The sequence below is a fragment of the Polyodon spathula genome, chromosome 9 (assembly GCF_017654505.1).
Source record: "Polyodon spathula isolate WHYD16114869_AA chromosome 9, ASM1765450v1, whole genome shotgun sequence".
NCBI lineage: Eukaryota > Metazoa > Chordata > Actinopteri > Acipenseriformes > Polyodontidae > Polyodon > Polyodon spathula.
The window spans coordinates 31,800,948-31,821,851 of record NC_054542.1 but is presented as its reverse complement, the minus strand read 5'-3'; the positions used below and the strand labels follow the sequence as shown (position 1 = coordinate 31,821,851).

The 20,904-nt window shown below is 34.7% G+C and overlaps 1 protein-coding gene across 1 annotated transcript; it reads right to left on the bottom strand.

Annotated features, from left to right (window-relative positions):
- Window positions 1-1,035: 1,035 nt before the first annotated feature.
- LOC121320665 (pseudouridine 5'-phosphatase) lies at window positions 1,036-16,890 on the bottom strand. Its single transcript, XM_041259213.1, has 4 exons — window positions 16,783-16,890; window positions 14,713-14,931; window positions 13,207-13,436; window positions 1,036-2,705 (listed from the first exon to the last, which is right to left on the bottom strand). The coding sequence occupies exons 1-4, from the start codon at window positions 16,850-16,852 to the stop codon at window positions 2,529-2,531; spliced, it is 696 nt and encodes a 231-aa protein (XP_041115147.1). The 5' UTR covers window positions 16,853-16,890; the 3' UTR covers window positions 1,036-2,528.
- Between the last annotated feature and the right edge of the window lie 4,014 nt (window positions 16,891-20,904).

Sequence of the window (20,904 nt, the reverse complement as noted above, 5' to 3'; positions counted from 1 at the left end):
GAAAAAATGTCGTCAATTTCATCATTATTTCCCCTAATACGATAGTTATTACAGCATGCATTGTAATTTAAAAAGTAATTTATTTTGTGCTTTAAATTTTTTTTTTTTTAAATTGCCAATTTCTTTGTATTAGCAAACAATACATATTTTTATGGTAGCAGTGAAATTTCTGATTCATCTACAATTTATTGTTTTCTCAATTGCAATTTGTAGCATCTGCAATCACCTCGAAGGAGATGGTGGACACTATCATGTCAAATAGACTGTCGGGGATCCGGTGGCATGATTTTTTCATAAAACAAAATGCTCACACAACGGGGCATTTCTTTACTGCTGGGTAAAAGCAGCCATTAAGACTACAGAGCCTCAAAGGACAAGGAAAATGTATTTTGATTATTGTGACGTTTGGTGCCTCAACAAGTACTGCTGGGCTATAAACAGCTTGTAGCTTGTCTGAGCCACCGTTATCCAGTGTTACAATCCATATACAGAATAAGAAACGGTTGGACAAACTTACATTAGACAATATTCCTAATGTATCTCTTATATCACTGTATAAAAGTGCTCATTGAAATTAGATTTTTTTTTTGAGTAGTGTATATACATATTATCAGTACTGAAGAGTCTTTGGTCAGTGGCAGCAGGGAAAGTGATGAACTTGACAGGTCCCCCAAGCCAGTATTACAACTTTGTCAAGTTTCAAAGCTAACCAAATGGATATCTGATTAATCTCAGTCATAATTAATAGATTTTAACACATTATAAAAAATGAATGCCACGTGCAACTGTGGAGCCATGCCCGAGACAGATGTTTGAGGCAACCATCAAAAAGAAAAGCTAGATATTTCAATATCTTACTATTTTAAATACTTAACACAAAAGTATAAGTAGACCTAATTGCACGACAATTGTATTGCCTCACCGTATCTACAACACAATCCAGGAACCCTTTTTATGGACCCCTAGTGAGAATAATTGATCATGTTTCTGTGTATATTGTAGTGTACCAGAAATAGAAGCAGTAGAAGAGATGAGACTAGACAAGGTAGCTTTGGTTTGGAACAGCACTTTTTTATTCAGTTGACAGCTGTACACAGCACTCAATGCGAGCTTCCCCACACTATGCCCTGAGGAACTCAGACTCCCTTTAAATAGCCCACAGCCCACCAACAATATTACAACATTGCAACACAATATCCCGCCCCTAAACTCCCGTCCCTTCTTTTAGTGCAGGTGTGTCCCTTGAATCCCATGACAGTCACATCAGGCAGTGTATTATGCTTTGCGTTGTGATAGTACAGGATCAGCCTATCAATTTCATTCGGCTCGCTGAAACATGTTTAATGCTGTGATTCCCTCGCTTCATCTAGTGTGTTATGCGACGATCGCATCGGTCAGTGTATATCGGGCGAAAGGCTATTTACTTTTATATGGATTTTACAGTGGTCTTTTGTGTAAAACATTAGAAGGTATATTCTTTTTTAAACATTTTATTTATTTCGACCCTTTATGACATGTAATCTAAAAGCAATTCACAGTAAAACTATGTTATGATTTATGTTTTGATTGTATAATATTAAAAAAAGTCTGTTAAATAAAGGTACATACTAATACAATATTGTAGATGACATTTAAAAACTAAACATAATCTGTAGCTCTAGAAGAATGTACTGAAATCATCAACCCCCCCCCAGCATATTTGTTTTCTGTGCATATCAGAACTTTTTTCAAAACCCTTTTAACACACAAATGAAACTTTTGAGAAATTCCATCAAGAAAGAACATCTTATGAAGGCAGTGGTTAGCATGCTGTATGAAAAGCACTGTATGAGTGGGTGTATGGGTATGCAAATGTCTTAAAATAATAAAATATTCATTGATATGTAAATAAGAACAAAAAATTGCAAAGATGTTCATATTTTCTATGGCTGCCAGTAACACTTTAAACAACAGAGTAAAAACGTGATATATTTATACTTCTTCTGAATCACTAAATATGGAAGTCATTCAACACCACTTGTATTGCATGCTAATGTACGAGCTAAAAATTGTACATCTAATAAAAGAGAATGAAAACCATGTCATAAACACTAAATAGCTCATCATGACAATGGTTTTAACATTATTTTTTACACTAAAAAGAAAAATAGCCTGACTTTTTTAATTTGAATGGTGTTATCCTTGAAAAAAAACTAATATTGTATTTGTATTCACGACTATTAAACAGATTAGTAGTACTTCTTTTGAAACATTCTTCGCCTACTCCTACCCATCAATGAGAACCATTAGTGGTTGCCAGGTTACAGTTAATTATAACAGCCTTCTACAAAACAAAGCAAATTATAATAACTTGCATTTATAAAATATTTGTTCTGTCATTGCTGGCATACTCCTACTATTTGTACTGATATCACTTATTAGATAAATATTGTTCCCAATAATTTTTTTATTCAAAAACCTGTTCTGAATATGCATTTTGTTCAACAAAGATGTTTATTAAATGTTTTCATTAGGAAATTGGACAGGTTTCAGTTGTACGCTGGGAGGCCAAACAGTTCCGGTTTAAAGTCCTCCATTGTTTTTAGAACCAATGTTGCTTTTTTTGTCAGCTCTGGATTAAGATTTTCATCAGGGATCATCACAACCTGCATTCCCGCAGCCAGACCAGCAAGCACACCATTTGGAGCGTCTTCAAAAACAAGGCACTAATAAACAAAGGAGAGTGAGTTAGCATTGTCTTCAGTGGAGCTCAAGAGAAAGCTAAACTGACAATTTACATATATACACACATATTTATATTTTTAGTAGTCCAATTGTATTTTAGGCTCAGATCTCTGCTACCACTCCTGTGCTGACTTGGGAGTGGAACACCCTGGCCAACCTATGCCCCCTGCTGGCACTCAGCCAATTGTGCACTGCTACCTGGGAACTCCCATCCAGTCAGCAGTGGAACAGCCTGGACAATCTCCAGGCTATAAAGCGCATCATGCACTCCATGTGGAGTGCCTTTACTGGATGTGCCACTCGGGAGCCCCACATTTACAAATATGATAGAAATACAGTATTATACAAGAAAGCAAACACAAAGGGGGAGAGCTCTGTATTTAGAAATGACACAGTGAAGATCTATCATTGTATGTGCCAGTCTGTTGGGAGTGTTTACAGTAATAAAAAACAGGTATCAGGATATTTTCCAACTAGAATTTTAAGACATAATAACTTACATTTCCCTCAGTATTTTTGCCAAGCAGTTGTTGAACATGAAATTAAAAATGCCAATTTGCAAAGTGTGTGTACTGTTTATATAGGACAGATAATATTATTGAATAAAAAGAAATAAATGTAACCACTAAAAAAAAAAAAAAATGCTGTACTAGTTAAGTAGCTTCTCTGTAACATAAAAATGTCAGTCAACTAAAAAAAAAGAAAATTATTCTTTGCAATATTAAGCTTGTTCAGTATTTAATAGCTCTGCGATAATTTCCAACAGTCTTACTAAAGAAAGCTTCTGTCAACCCATTACGTCAATGCTAAATTATTTCATAGTCAAGTCTTAATAATCAGTTTCAAGTGGACAATAAAAAGGTTGTCCAACATTCTGTTTCTCCTTCTATTAAGCCATCAACCCGTCTCAATCCTGAAGCCTTTATTACAGGTTTCTATTGGACTTGCATTGTGGAAACAACATCCTGTTGAGCTGTGTCAATGCAATACTTCTGACGCTTATGTTTGGAACAATTGCTGTCAGAAAGCAAAAAAAGCTCTGCTTTTGGGTTTTCTGGTTGACAGATTGTGGCACACATCCATGGTATCTAAAGTCCTCAATGAGATTTTAAAGCACCAAAAGCACACCTCAGATATGCTTTCACTTTTTATTTATAAGTAGCTTAAAAGACCCCTAAAATGGCATTATCAGGGCTTTTCAGAAACCTTAAATGCACAAAGGAAATGTACTTGACTAGCTCGCCATGAAATACCTAAATTACTTTTATCATGTCATTAAGCTTGTTGGATACAGAAGGAAATACGCATAAGCGAAAAGCCTATCTAATTCTCTTGAACTAGAAGCAATTAAAACTTGTAATTACCACAGAAGCCAGGCAAATGACCCATAATTATTGTGGGTTTTATTGTAACAAAATAAATGCATAAAGCACACAGACTTCAGTTATTGACACCTACTTCGGGAAACAGAGCAGCACTCTGGAGATGAGAAAAGTCATATCCTAGATGAGCTTCATAATTAGTTTGCTAAAAAAAGACAAGACCAATCCTAAAAAATCCACCCTTGGGTTTTCAGGTATCTTATATAGAAAAAATGTTCTTCATCTAAACAGAAACCTTTACCATGCATTGTATCATTTTAAAATCTTCCACACAGTACAAAAGTACAACATTTTGATTTTGTATATAATGCTTATAATGTTACTGTCTTTATCTCTGTGATTTTAACTTGACATGACACAGGCAGCTACGTTAAATACGGGTCCACCATGGGCAAAAACATTACTTCAGATGTCAGATTGTTATTCTATACCACGCAAGAATGTGACTAATGCTCAAACATTGCTTTACAGAACATACAAATATCAATATGGCAATAATTGCTGTACAATAAACAATAAGTCAACAGTGTGTTCTGTATAAAATGGTTAAATCACCCTACTAATGAAGCAAATGAGAAATTGAAATCTGTTAAATTGCATTATTTTCTAATGAATGCATACAAGAGTGCTTTAAAACTGCTTTGTCACACAGCTATGTGTTTTTTTTTTTTTTTAATTTGTTTTACCAAATATAATTTCTGGGTGAATGTTTACAACAGTCTTCCATAGTTAATCATTTTGTGTACTTTACTTCCTCATAATCCAGATCTTCCTAATGTGATTTCAGCAACAGGTACTCAAACCTTCTCCATCTTTGAAGCATTCTTGCTAATCTGTCTCTGCTGTTTTATAATTCTATAATTCTGTAATTGCTTGTGAAAACGAGCATGGCTGTTTTGTGCAGCAGTTAAGATGCTACTTGGAGAAAGCATGGTCGTCAGTTCACACCCAGTCTCACAATCTCAATGGTAGATCAATTTGTTAGTTTACAAATAAAATGTACAGAAAAAAGAAAAAGGGTACTGTACAGTCTATCCACATTGTATTTGTTAAACTGCTAACACTTTACAGACACCCCTTGCACTGTAACATGGGCTTAAGGTAGTACATTTCTCTTAAAATCAGATTAGCAAACAGTAAAATATTATTATCGTTTAGTAATGCTTACAGCTTGCACAATTTGAAAAGTGAAAAAGAAAATGAGCCATTTAAAAAGCCACCACATGTACATTTTGTCTCGGTATGTCATTTGTTTCCTCACAGGCTCTTTATTCCCTGTAAGCTGTTCAGTACTTTACAACTCTGTTCTCTTGTCAGGATGACCTCTTAATGGCTACAAAGGCAATCTGAATCAGGGACCCTTGGGAAATTCTGCAGCTTTCACATCACACTTCCATTTTATCACATCTTTTATAATACTAAAAGCCTGCATGAGGGAAAACGGATGGCATTTCTTAAAGTAAAAACAAGCACAATTCTCCTTCTGTTTTTTTCGCTACCTAAAAACACACACACAAACACACACACACACACACACACACACACACACACACACACACATAAACACAGTCTGAATGCCTGAAAACAGAAAATCACAAAATTGACTAGAGGAAGTTGGTAAATGAATTATATTATGGGAAAATGTCTTTTGAGGCAGAAACCATGAGAAAGAATGCTCTTCTTGTGTGAGTGACAGTTGGACAGACACTAAGACTCTGTGAAGCAATGGGAAGGTCACATTTACATGCAAGTTTACTCTGATTATTCCGGCTCGCTGGAGCATTCTTTTTATAGAGGGCCACGAGGATGACAACACTGAGAACTTTGTGAGCCATCCTATTTTATGAACCTCAAGACATTCCCATGCATTCTTGAAATACAAACAATTATGGCATCACTATTTATACTGAATAAAACAAAATAAATCATGGTCTTCTTTGCATGATAGATATAACAAGGGTATGCAAAGAAACGAAATCCATGTAAAAGCAAAAACACAATTAAAATTGTAATTTTTGCATTATCTTACCTTACAGTAGAGCCCTACCAGATGTTTATGTTGCAGAACAGAGTTGTGAAGGTCCATTATAAAATGGTATTGTGGGCTGTTTTGTAGCAGAATTAAAAGTCATTCTTTTGAGTTGATTAACGACTGAATGATTATCTGGGCATTCAATCCAACTTCATTAACCTTGTGCCCTAAATTTGCAAGTTTAAAGCAAGATCACTCCAGCTGAGCTTATGCCATCATGGAAAACTGTGCATAGATGTTCTCCACAAGTTCTTAATTGCATTATCTCATGTTTTTTTTTTTTTTTTTTTTTTTTTTTTTTTAGTGATTCTTGTTTGTTAAAAGAAACAGCTAGTAAAAAACATGAATCTGACATTACTGTACAATCTTTTTTAAACAAAGGTTTTGATTATTAAAACTATATCTATTTATCTTTCTAGCTCTATGTTAAGATTAAGGTTGTATTCTTGATCGTGCTGTGGAAATTTTGGGTATGGTTACAAAATTTGGGGTATGGTTACAAAATTACCATATGAACAGGACAGGTGCTATCAAAATACTATAATATGATAAGTTATTAAAAAAAAAAAAAAAAAAATGTTTTGTTCATTATTGTTTCTGACAGTCTTGTTGTTATCCATAGACAACAGTACATATACACAATACAGCAGATGTCCTCTAAAAACTAACAGGACTTTTGAAACTAGCTTTAAATGGCAACATACATAATTGATTGAAAACAGTATGAAAAGGTATATTATGGAAAACAGCAGTTTGGGGTATTCGGGTGTCCCCTAAGCTCCAAAGAGTAAACTGGTACAAAGGATCATGTTTCTTTTTTTTTGTATTGCTGGCAATACACAGCTGTTCCCTAGATGGTGATGGCTCTTACCTTTATAAAGAACAGAAGAGCAGCTTATGAACTCAAATCCAAATACTGTGGGCCTGAATTTGATTAAAAATGCACATTATATATTTCAAACCTAACACAAGAAGAAAAGATTACCTTGGAATACATTATTTCACACAGCTATGAAGTACGGGCTTTATATTATTAAAGACTGTCAGAGACCCACTAAAATGTATGAAGTCGGCAGGCCTATGTAATGTCATCCTGCCTTTACAGTATAACTTTGGAGGCTTCCTAAAACTTTAGTGATACTAACAAGCAATGACAAAAGTATTGGTACCTTTGCATTAAAAGTCTAAAAATGTAAGCATATTAATTACAAAATACATTAATCAATTGAAAACCATTGCACAGTAAATAAGATGCATTATAAAGTCAATAGCCAGAAAAAGAGGTCATTAATTCCAACATCTGTTGAAGAAGAATGTTTTGGCAATACAGCAGATGCTGGTCAAGACAAAAGAGTTGGATTCAAGTTTGAGAAAAGCACTCGTGAAAAACTACAACAAAGTAAATGCATACAGAACAGTGTCAAAGAAATCTAATACCAAAATCCAAATCAGAGCAATAATGAAGTACAACAGAACAAATTCAATTGAAACGCTTGAAAGAAGTGGATGTCCAAAGAAAATTACCGGTAATCCAAGATTAACAGCCAAGGATTTAAAAAAAAGATTTAGAAGCATGAAAGAACTGTACAAAGGCACTTAAACACAGAAGAGTTGTATGCACGTAGACCTCACTGCAAAACCACTTTTAAAGAAAATTCATGAAACAAACTGTTTAAAATATGAACATGAATCTGAAGCATTCTTCAACAAAATTCTCTGGTCCAGTGAGACTAAAATATAACTTTTCCCCAAAAAGTGGACGTTTTTGTTTTTTGATAAAGATTATTTGTTACATTACTAGAAATTGTGTATTTTGCTTTTTGTTTTATTAAAAAGTGGTTGACATTTACTAAATGCTTGTCCTTAATCTGTTACCTTGAATTATGGTATAATAAGCAAAGGGGACCAATAATTTTGTCTGCGACTGGCCAATGACTCTATGGCCAAAAGTTTTGCATCACCTAGAATTTTAGGATTGAGACACAAATAAATAAATAAATAAATAAATAAATAAATAAAAGTATATAAAAATAAATTTAGATATTTTATTTAATCATGTCATCAAAATAAATAAAATACAGAATGATATTGCCAAAGTCTACTGGAAACCATTATAGTAGTACCGTATTTCATGTCAGATTTTGAAATGTCCCATTTTTCAATTTTTGTCAGTATTTCATTAAGTACAGTACATGGAGTTACAGAGTACTGTGAGAAATTATGGAAGCACTCACACAATACCATGTGCACCAAGATGACACTCATTCAATGTGACAGCTTGAAAAAGTGTTAAAAAGGTTCTGGGGGGCTATTAAACTATCTCTCAAGGAATAAGGGAAGTTACAGGTAGAAATATGGATAGGTCTGGCATAAAGTAGCTTGGCTTGGGCTATACACACATGCAGTGGCTTATCTAGCTAATTTTAGGGTAATAAGAATTAACCACATGAGTGGGTTCCAACCATACCCATTGTGAGCATTCGCCATGGATTGTTCAGTGCCAGTAACAAAAACTCTGTGTAGGAATATAAGACTCACACCTTAGTTGTTAACATTTTTAATCATAGGGGACATAAAGAAAACTCCTGCGACCTGTGAATCTGCCAATCCAGCTTTTAATGTACGTTCAGGTACAGCATAATTAAAATGATAGGGCAAACAAAAGCCCAGCAGCTGGAAATGCTGAACCAAATTCTTACTTATAGTGTAAGCTCTATTTCATTCAATAAATAAATGCTAACCAGGGACTGATTAAAAGCCTGAGATGCACTGGATCAGGCCTCATTAAGAAGTATATGTGTATCTGAAATTACTGAACATAAATAATTACTATAGCCATAACAGCCATTTTCAAATGCACAGTAAGCCTTTTTAAAGGCTAAGCAGCGGGGTTCCAAAAATGTTATAAGCCCCCATGTGTTGGTAAACTGTTTAAATAATGTACCTGAAATGTATCTTTTCATTAACATCCTGACAACTTTGTACAGTTATAACTTGAAAATCTGTTTCAAAATGGCCGCTCTAGTTCACTGGAGTTTGAGATCTGTCCTCAAATCACTGTGTTGTTTTTCATGATTTGTGAGAACATCATTATCCTTTTTGTTTAAAAATTACTCATTTATATATTTGGGTTTGCACATTGTGTGTATCTAAAAAGATAAAATAAAATAAAAGATGGTGCCCTAAGACGATTAAAAGATAAACAAAATCCTTAAATTCCTCCCTTTTCACATTCTGATGCTGTTGTTTCTGTCTATCAGTAAATGCTAAGACATTCTGCTGCACCATTCCTGCAATCCGAACGATGTGCTGGCAACAGCATGGGACATATTGTTAATTTGTGAGTCAAAGTAACTGAGAGATTTTTTTTTTCTTTTATCCATAGTGACAGGATGAGTGTTAAGTAAATGTAAGCATCTTCAAAAAATATGAATATATAAATAATCACTTTGTGCAGGCGCTCAGAACTGTCAGTAATTCCCATGTCACACTTGACAGACAGGTACCTCCTGTTAAAACTATTTAATAAACTAGAAATGGGAGTAAGTGAACAAAAAGAAAGCATCCGTGGGTGGCATAATCTAAGGTGTCACATAAAACAATGTTTGTAAAAAAGAAAAATGTTAAAAATTGATCTATATCATTGATATGTTCCGGTAAAAACAATGGTTGATTTCTACTGGACACCACCCGTAACAGAACTTTACTGAGAGAATCATAGAATACAGCTGTGTATTAATTATAACGACACTGGGCCTGATTTTCCAATATGGTCAATTTGGACATGTAACACATTATCTATGGACGGGGAAAATGAAGGGAACAATATAGGCCCCTGTGCCTGTCCTTTACTTATTGATTTTCACTTGTTCATTTGCAATTACTTATTTAACCAAAATAGATTTTTATTAACTTTTTTTTTCAAAATACATAGGTCTACTGTTTTTTTGGTATTGTCATTTTTTTTTTTTTTATTCCTATTGCAAATGCTCAATGTCATTTGTTTTGAATCTGATATCAACTTGTGTTTCATATTTTTTTGTGGTGTTCTGTTTAAACCTTGCTGGAAAATAACATTACCAGTTTACATAATCGCCACAAGACATAGTAAATCAGACAGGAAGAGACAGAAATCTGTGAAGATAAAAAAAGCTTTCCATACAGAATTGAAAAAAAAATCAGTGGAAAGCAGAGACAGTGATACCTTGTACACTATATCTTTTAACTAATCAGTAACCCTACGGCAGGCTAAAGGAGACATATAGCCTTTTATTATCAATATCATGAAAAATCATGTACTCCAAATTAATAACTTCATTCACATAGGAGTACCTTGTTGTTATGTAAAACACCTGGAGATTTCTAATACTGTAGAATATTCTATTTTTAACACCTGGTAGGTACATTACATTTACATTAAAGCAGCTTAAAATTTAAAGGTAGAGAACAGCATAAAATAGAGAGAAGTCCTTATTAGTGAGCATGCCTTTGAGTACTCTGTGTTCTGTGTAACAGGCAGTGCTGGGTGATGTACGACTGATAAGGATATTGATACAGGTTATTAGAAACTAACCTTAAAAACAAAAACACTCATACAGGGAAATCAGGGGTGAATAAATCTGACAAATGGATCTGCTAGTGTAATGGCAACTTGGCAAAATAGCCCTACTTAGTTTTTTTTTTTTTTGTTATGTAATACAATCGGTATTACTTTAATGCTTACTAAAGATATATTAAAAACATTTCGTATTACTGGCACTATCTTAAACATTGTGTTCAGCTAACAAATACTACGAAAAAATACGACCTTTATTTAATGTTTTTCATTTAATAGTTCTAGGCAGTGTCAATTCCACTTGGGAACTTTCAAATATGTTTGAGCTAGTCTAATTGGGTCATTTTTATGCAGGCAAAATACAGCTAACAAAAAGAATATGAAGGCTGTAAAAAACAGCTTAATCTTGAAGCAGTTGTTTGGTAACTGAATAAGCTTGTAACATGCGGCCCTTAGATCTCTACCACAAACACTGGTTTTATTTTATTTTTTTTCTATGGAGGATACATTTGACATTTCAGCTTTTACAATAGCTTCAAAAACAACTATCCAAAACATCAGAAGTTTATAACAACTGACTACTATAGGGAGTCCATTCCTATCATGAATCTGAATTTGACATATCTGGTATATCTCAAAGAGGGTCACATTTAAATTAAGCTAATTTAAAACTAAATCTTGTATTGAATGTGGTTTAGTTTAATGAACTAGAATGTAAAGATTCTCACAGCCAGACAGACAGATGGTTTAAGTGTGCAGAGATATCAAATATAATGACAATCAATCAATGGGAATACAACAAAGAAGACACAAGAACTGCTTACAAATGTTAACCTCATAAATCCGTTAAAGGCCACTGGGTAGGTATGGTCAGTGTTTTGCAATTCAGTGTGTTTCATTCCCCCAACATTCTGAAAGCTGTAAAAAGGTGACTAAACACTGTCTATGTTGTTATTATTATTATTATTATTATTATTATTATTATTATTATTATTATTATTAAAAAAAGGGAATAGGCTAAAATCCATGCCTTCTATCTTCCCCAGTATTCTCAATTTTCCCCAAAAGGAACAGCTCAGGTCTGTATATTGAGGTTGACTTTCATATACAGAATGTTACTCTGGGCTAGTACTGCTTGATTAGCTCTAAGTGGCAATCCTGAGACGTCTGGCAAGTGACCATTAAAAAGGGGAGGGATCGAGGTTCTGAGGACAGGTCTGGTGTTAACCTTAAGCAAATTCTGTGCTGTTTGGCCTTATATCTCATTCATATTTTTTTTTCTAAACAGAAGTGCATAGCCTAGACCTTTTTTTTTTAAAAAAAAAAAAAAAAAAAAAAAAAAAAAAAAAAAAAAAGCCCAAGGGAATTATTTATTTTTCTTTTACAACCAAGCCTGATAGTACCTATAGGGCATTCTAACAAGTTGAAGAACAAAGGATACTGATTCATTAGTATAATTATTCCTTTTCAACCACCAATACCAAGAACCGACTTCAGGTCTCAAAATAAGTGCTCTTTGGTTTGCTTATCATGATTAATAATAATTACATGCATTGTCATTTTCTAACAATTGGTCATTTTGCTCCAGCAACTTGCAACATACGTATGGTGAGCTACACACTGTCACAGGGTGCTTAGGAACACATGTCACGTTGAAGGGCAGAAGGCTGCCAAGTGTAATTTATTAATCTGCAACACATTTTGTTAAGTCCCTTAGCAGCTGGTTGATACTTTATCAAGACAAATGCAAGTCAAAATAGGGGTGCCCTAATGAATAAGAACCTAACAGGCTATAATTCACATCTTCTAAAACAAAATGTTTTGTGTGAAAGCAAACCTCTAGCAAGATGTATAAATGCATACATTTGTATCTGAAGACAGGTAAATGCAGATCAATATAAAAAGGTGTGTTTTGAAATACCAAGGTCTACAGCTGGGTCACTTTACAGACTGGTACTGTAGATGCCCTTTGCAGTAGTCAATATTTTTTTATTTTTAAGAAGTACAAGCCTAAAAATATTGTTACTTGCTGGAGTCCCTGAGTATATATTATCAGTATGTCAAATTGTCTCCTTCTTATTGCAAGTTAGGAATCTACAAAAATCCTTGCTACCCTTTGTAATTTTAAAAGTATAATGCTGAAATGTTGATGAATACATTTAATAAAGGGACATTAGAAGCTGTATTTATGTCTTCACCACTGATGTGTAAAGTCTGTATAAGCTAAACACGGTTACCATTCAATCAGTATGGTTTTAGAAAAGCAACTTATTACTGCTTTACCAGGGCAATTCAAGTGTGTGTGTGTGTGTGCGCGCATGTGTGTGTACATATACACACCCAGGTTACTCATTTCATTTTTCTATGCATTCAATGGGTGTGGGTCCTCAGTCAGAATGCTTAATGACATGGGGGGTTCAGAGCCAAGTAAATCCTGAAAACCTATGTCCTTGTTAACTGTATTTATTTGCGTTATCCTTTGTTCTGTAGGGTAGTTTACTGATATACCTTACCTTTTCAGGGGAAGACAGCGGGTTAAACCTTTTAGCACAAACCAGAAAGGAATCGGGCTGTGGCTTGCCATTCTTTACATCTTGGTCATCTCCAAGCACAATATGATGAAACAAATCGAAGAACTCTTTGTGTCTGCTTGTTTTCATTTCAAATGTCACTCTCTCAGAGCTGGTAGCGACTGCCATGGGTATGTTGTGTTTGTGCAGATGGTGGATCAGCTTTTCAACTCCTGCATACAAGGAGCAGATCAGTGATAAGAAATGATACAGTTATGCTCAGGACACTCCTGTATTTTGTGCTATTGGCTTAGTTACTATCTGTTGAACAGCTACTATCTGTTCCCAACAAAATAGACATTTTTCAGAAAAGTGATTAAAAGGCTATTTACAAAAATATGTCCATGTTCAGACACCTTCAATCCTTTTTTCAATCTTGTCTGGTGAAAGTCTTATATTTGGAAGAAATTCTAATTAACTGTTTTTGGTATTTTTTGTGTATTTGAATGAAGAAAAGTGTGCACCTCATCAGCATAAACCTCAAGATAGAAGGGTAAAAATAAATGAAAAAAGTTAACATTACATAGTCTATATTTGCACCTGTATACCTGCATATCCCAAATAAAAGAATGAAACAGAAAACAAAGAACCACATGATTAAATTGGTTTCCATACACTATTTACCGTACATGTCTGCCTGCGTGTTTTACCTGATTATTTAAACAACTGAAACAAATATAACTGTACAAACTCCCAAAACAATCATTAAAAAAGGCAGCCCCACACGAATAAAAAATTGCCTTTCAAAATGAGCAACATAGTACAGCAGTAATCTACCTGGACCTGGGATGGAGGGTGTTGCACGAAGCGCTCGCGTCAGGAGAGATCCTGCGTCACTTTAACGACTTGGACGCCGCATGCCCTTTCTGCGGTCAGTCCAAGTCGGTAGTTCATATTTATTTTCTGTGTGCTAGGCTGCAGCCGTTCTTTGTGCTCTTAAAGAACCTTCTGCTGCAGTTCTGGCTGCATTTCTCCCACTCCCTTCTCATTTTTGGGCACCCTGTTCGTGGCTCCACCAAGGCGAGAGACCTCCTGGTGAATCTGCTCCTGGCTCTTGCTAGACTGGCCATCTACAAGACCAGGAAGCGTAAGATTGCCGGGGAGGGTCTCTGACTGCGGAGCCATGTTCAGGGCCCTGGTCTGGTCCCGGGTTAAGTTGGAGCACACCCAAGCGGAGTGACATGTCAGCCTTTGTCGACCAGTGGGCTCTGGGTGGCGTGCTCTGTACCACCCCTCCTTTTGTTTTGAACATTTAATTTCCAGACTTTTCAACCAGTTTTTTCATTTAAATTAGTTAAAAGCCCATCCATTTAGCATCCTCAAATTGAGGATGCTAATTTGAATTCTTCTCTCCAGCCGTCATTTGTTGGACAGTCCCAACGTGGGCTTTTAAATAGGACTACTACTACGACTACTAATAATAATAATAATAGTAATAATAATAATTACCTGGCATCAGCTTAGCTGAAGCAAATAGTTTTTCTTGTTTCTTTCGACTTTCCTCTAAAAGTTCTTCAGGAGTCATTGGGAGCTCCAGGGAGTCCCGGATTATTCTAGCAGCATCTAACGCTTTTTTACCCATCACTAAGGATTTCACTTCCCAGGTATACTTCTTTCCAAAACGATCACAAATCTCCTGGTAGGAAACTGTATATAGCCTTTCTGTATCTGCATAAGAAAACATTGTACTGTCATTATAGGTTGACTGTAATCAAAGTATTATATAAAACTGGCTTATCTCATAATATTCATTAGCACTTTTATGAATGTGATATTGGTACAGATTATTTTTGCACAGTAATGTTAATAATGTTTTAATGCATATGTCATGGAACATGAGACCAAAATGGATGTGACATTGGCAAAAATACTAATTTGTTTTATTTACAGATTGATTATCTATTAACATGAACACAATTAGTGTCACAGTGCTTCGATCTGAAAAACATTGCCATCATCCTCACTGAATATAAAATTACTTGGACATTGATCTTGTTAAAAATAAAGATGTAATTAAAATGCAAAATAAGCCATACTGGGGATTTTAAGAACAGAAACTGCTGCTCACATCTACTGAAATGTTCCTATTACTTTTAAGGCATTCATACACTACCAGAGCAGTTATCTTTCCTAGACCTGTGTCCAAGTCTGCAGAGTTGAAAAAACTTATACTAAGTCCAATTCATATACAATAGAAACTGAATAATACAGATACGTGTAGCTGTTATTAACTATACAATTATAAACACAATCATCCTCATCATAATCATAAATGCTAAAAAGATGTTTCAGAAGGTGATTAGTACTTACTTACTTTATACATCCTACACTGAGTCCAAGATCACTATAAGCATTTCAACCCATGCACTACCAAATGAGAAAGTTATTTTCTATTGGAGGCCCTAATTCAAATTAATTTTCTAAAGTTACAGAAGAAATTATTGTACACGCTTTTGCTACTTTAACTAAGGGCTGTACCAAAATCTACATTTGTTTTAAAACAAATGTGACTGTAACTGCAAAATATTGCATATTCAATGGCAAGTGTTTCTTATTAAACCAATTAATTGTTTTTAATGTTTGGTGTGTTTCAGTTGGGTTTAATTTAGACAAATGTAATGGTTTTAACTGGGGTTGAACCAGACTTGAATTTAGTTCCAATAATGGCTAAGTATGTGGTACCTTGCAACCGGCCTATTATATTGTTAGCCATGGACTGCAAACACGTGTATCTAGAGCAGTGCTGCACAAACTTTTTATATTAGAACCTTTTCTTAGCATTCGTTAAATCTAGAAAGAAATACGCGATTTACATTAAATCCGGGAAAACAATACTTTTTTTACATTTGTCGTCCCATACGTGAAAGCCGCCATTTCGGCTCTGTTCACTGCAGTGTCACAGACACGTCACTGCAAACATAATTTCTCAAGTCCTACAGTCATTGTCAACAGCTCATTTGAAAGGTCAGAACTTGGGACTAATTAGCTGTCATTTAAGTATTTATTTAAAATGTTCTATCCTTTAAAAAAAAAATACAGAACTGATCCTTTAATCATAGTCGTGCCCCCCTTACTGACTCTCTGCGACCACCACTTTGCGCATCACTCACTAATCTTGGGAACCAAGCACCTGCTGAAAACGTAATTTGTTTATTGTGTAATAAACTGTGTAACTAAAAATAAAAAAATAAAGGCTAATGAAGAACTCAAGTTGTATTAAAGTTTTTAGCTGGACGTTTTATTTGCATTGAATCTGTATCTGTACAATACATTAATAATGCAGTGTGCACATAATTAAAATATACACTGATACACAGATTAACATTTCGTTTGAATATGTTTTCACTTACATTCACACCATATCAGCAGTAGTAATAAACCTGAATGTGCGCCTGCCTTTCGTATGGCTCACGCAGGAAATTTGCCAAGCACAGCAGTCAATAGACTAAAGAAATCAGGACAGCATTGGAGAAACATGAGCTAATAGATTACTATACAGTACATTAAATATATACATACCCAATAAAAGCCCATCCATGTCGAAGACAACATGAGTTACTGGCTTGAAAGAAACTGGCTCCCCTGCCATTTTCTTTCTTTTTTTTTTTTTTTTTATTATGAATGTTTTGCGGAAGAGAGATGCAGTTGGGAACTGGTGGATATCTAAAAATCAAAACCAGGGTTAATGTGTCTCTGTAAATTATTAAACAGGCTCAATAATGCTTTTTTAAAACATGTTTTACGATTTTCATGTATAATATACTTAATTATTTAAAACGTATTTTTTATTTCTTTATGTATTTTTTTGTATAGATTTTATTTATACTGTTGTTTTTTGTAGGGTACATAAAACGCAGGATCACAAATAGTTGGCCAGCTGTGGTTGGCTTGCCTGTGAGATCAAAATGCCTGCTGGGAGATGAAGTTTATTTTCAAAGCAAGCCAACTATAGCAGAGAGGTGTCCAACTTGTTTGGGAAAGTGCAATCATCCCCTCCCCTCGTGTTACAGAAACATATTCTGATATTGTATATGTCTTTTCCTTTTAGAAACACTTACAACAGTTTATCACCGTGTTTTTGCATGGTAATTTGGTTTTATAATGTAATATGCACTCTTTTTCAATGTGTGTTCCAAATCATTTGTGTTGTCATTGCTGAATATGCTTTAGTTTGCACGAGTTTTGTATAATGGTATCCAAATGTCATTTGAAATACCTAAAGCAATGGCCATTGGTGTTAGTTAATATGCAGATTCCTGTATTAAAAGGGCATTAAAAGGACAGAAATGCATTGCTGCCCTTATGTGTGGACTGGCACTCTAATTCTTCATAAATGCAACCCATGTTTTATTTTGTTTTCCGAATACTGTGTTAACATAGTTAAATCTTTGGAAATCAAGAAAATAATATATAAGAGATATAATTTACATGGTATCAATTTGCTTTCAAATTTATGTAACTTGTTCAAAGCCCCCAACATTAATTGATTTATTTTAAAGACAGTAAAAAGTGTTACACTGCAAAAAAATAAAAACAAATAAAATATTTTTTTTTAGCATGTCACAGAAGCTAATATATATATATATATATATATATATATATATATATATATATATATATATAATATATAAGATAGATATATATTCTTTGCAAATAAGAAACGTCAAATTCTTTGCAGGTGGATCTCCTGGCAATATGAGTAACAACAGAATATAAGTCTAATCTTAATTGATTGTGGCACAATTATATCAGTCTTACAATAAAATGCTTTCCATGCATTAAAGTGAATAATGTAGCAATCTTCAGTCTCTCTGTTATACAAAGCAATAACAACCAGGAGTATGTTGAAAAGTATGATGCTTCAAATTACATTTTCACCATTTTTGTAAATGCTTCCTTACATTTTTACAGAGTAGGTGTTCATTAGATGGCACTGGCTCTTAGAACTTTCAATACACTATTGGTAATCTATCAATCTATGTTACAGTGGCCAGAAACTAGAATGGAAGGGCAGCTTCTGAACCTGGGTAAAACAAACTAAAGTAACTGTAGCTAACAAAACAGTTCCAAAGATGTCTCTGCTATGCACATCCATTCATTATATATGTATAAAATCTGTAGTTTTGAAAGACACCCACATTATCTCAAACATGTATTTTCATAACTGGTACAACACTAGATTAAAGAAATCTGTGTTGCACTTCCTGGTTCATTTGACCTGTAACATCTGGCTTCTTTCCTGTCAATAACCAATAAGCTGCTTCCACTATTGACTGACATGCTTTTAGCCAGTAACAGGCTTTGACTCAGATTACACTGCTGGGTTGAAATGACCAGAGAAGTAAACCAGTAACAGACTTCCTGGCAAGGCAAGGCAACAGTGAACACTGACATCATGTTTTTTTTTTTTTTTTGTTTGTTTTTTTTTTTTTTTAATTTAGTGTGCCTAATTATTTTAAATAAAATGCAATAAGAACCACTCAAAACGATTGCAAACATCATAAAAAGTTTAAATAAAAAGTTTGAAATTGTTATTTGAAGCTGCTTGCTCTTTAAAGTGGCATTTTTGAGGTACAACACCTGAATGATGCTCACAAAAAGACGATGAGTATTCCACAATCTCCTACACCAACAGAACTCCACAGCAGGCATTGTTTCTAACACTAACATTTCCACATATTTTCACGATACATTTAATAATATAGTTAACTACTGTATCTTGTCTACCATATTCGTATCTGTGATGTACTATTATTATCTGTGCTTTATCATGCCTTAGATTTTTTTTTTAACCATGCTTTACTGCACCTTACTAGATTTGTACTAACAGTTCACTGAGAGATTTGGACCGATCAACTCAGTAGCTACAGACATGCACTGATTGCTGCCAGGGTGAAGTACTTCTCTGGACTTATATCTCTAGAACATGGTAAACCAAATATTCTCTTCAAAACCATTGACCAAATCCTGCATCCAGCCACCTACTCTCCCACATACTTCAGGATAGTAACCTCTCCTTTGATGCCCAAATCTATTCTGTAGTAAAATCCTCCTTCTACCACCTCAGAAACATCTCAAAGGTCAATCCGTACCTTTCCCTCCTGGATGCAGAAATACTCTGTCATGCACATTCATCTCCTCTCGAATCTACTACTGCAACTCTCTCTATGATGGTCTTCCATCACGTGTCATAAACAGACTGCAGCTGGTTCAAAATGCTGCTGCTAGGATCCTTACCAGGTGTAAAAAACATGATCACATTACCCTATTTGCCCAACACCACTGGGTGCCTGTTAAGTTCAGGATTACTTTCAAAATTCTCCTGCTTGCCTACAAGGCCCTACATCACACAGGTCCAGAGTTTCCCTCCAAACTGTTGACCCGCTATGTCCCTGCTCGCAAGCTGAGGTCCTCTGACTCAGGCCTCCTGGTTATATCTAAGCAAAAGTTCACCACACTCGGACAGCGCTTTTTTAGCTTCATGGCCCCAACTCTCTGGAACTCTCTCCCAGCTTTAGTCCGTGCAGCTCCCACAATCACTTACTTCAAATCAACTCTCAAGACCCACTTGTTCTCGCTTGTTTTCAGTGCTCTTTTAGCCTGATATTTGTTATTAGCTGTTGTCTAAATTGCTATTTCAGGTTTTCTTTTTTTACTCCATCTTATCTGTATGACACGGTATGACACACTCTTCCACAATGTTTAGAATTCACATCCTAGCCTTTTATTTAATGTAGTGTGCCTATAATTAATATAATTAATATATTTAATGTGTTTGCATTGTTTTTAATGTTGTATTTAATGTACTATGCCTTGTATTTCACTGTATTTAATGTATTATGCATTGTTCCTCACTATCTTGTAATGTGCTTTGTGATGGTGATCCAATATGAAAGGCGCTATATAAAATAAATATTAATTGATTGAACCATGTTTTTTCAGCAGTGATTTTGAAACCAAGGTTACTTATCTATTGTTATCACCTACTGAGGATAAACCCCTGTGAACGGGATATATCAGTGAAAGCTGTTGTACAGATGCCACACGTCATACTTTTTTCCATGTATCTGGCGAACCACTTTACCAATTGTCATAAAACGTGGTATTAACATTATTTAGTTTTTGAGAATAATAGATTCTAGGTATATATGGCAGTGTCTATCACACTTACATATTTGAATATATCTGAGGAAATGCTTATCATATTGTGATTAAACATTTCTTTTTTTTATTCTATCCTATTCTGTAGGCACTGTTTATATATAGTGTATGTCATGGTCATCTGTACTGATGGCTCTAATTTCCAATTTACAGCTGTGGAGAAATATACGTTACTAACATACTTATTACCAATAGCAGCATTGTCAATGGCTCTTTGTATATTTAACAACGATTTGCAATATTCAGATTTTAATAAAAAAATGTTGCTGCGCTTTCATGTACCATGCTGCTAATGACAACAAGAGGCAAGTAAAACTTATTTTAAAAAATGGACAGGCAGGAAACTATGTCCCACTGTAATGACTAAAGGTGAACATTATGCTATAATCATCATTTCTGCAATTACAGTACATCAGTTTCACATTTTCCTTTACTGTTAAATTACATTTATTTCCATATTGCAGCTGCAACCAAATTGGA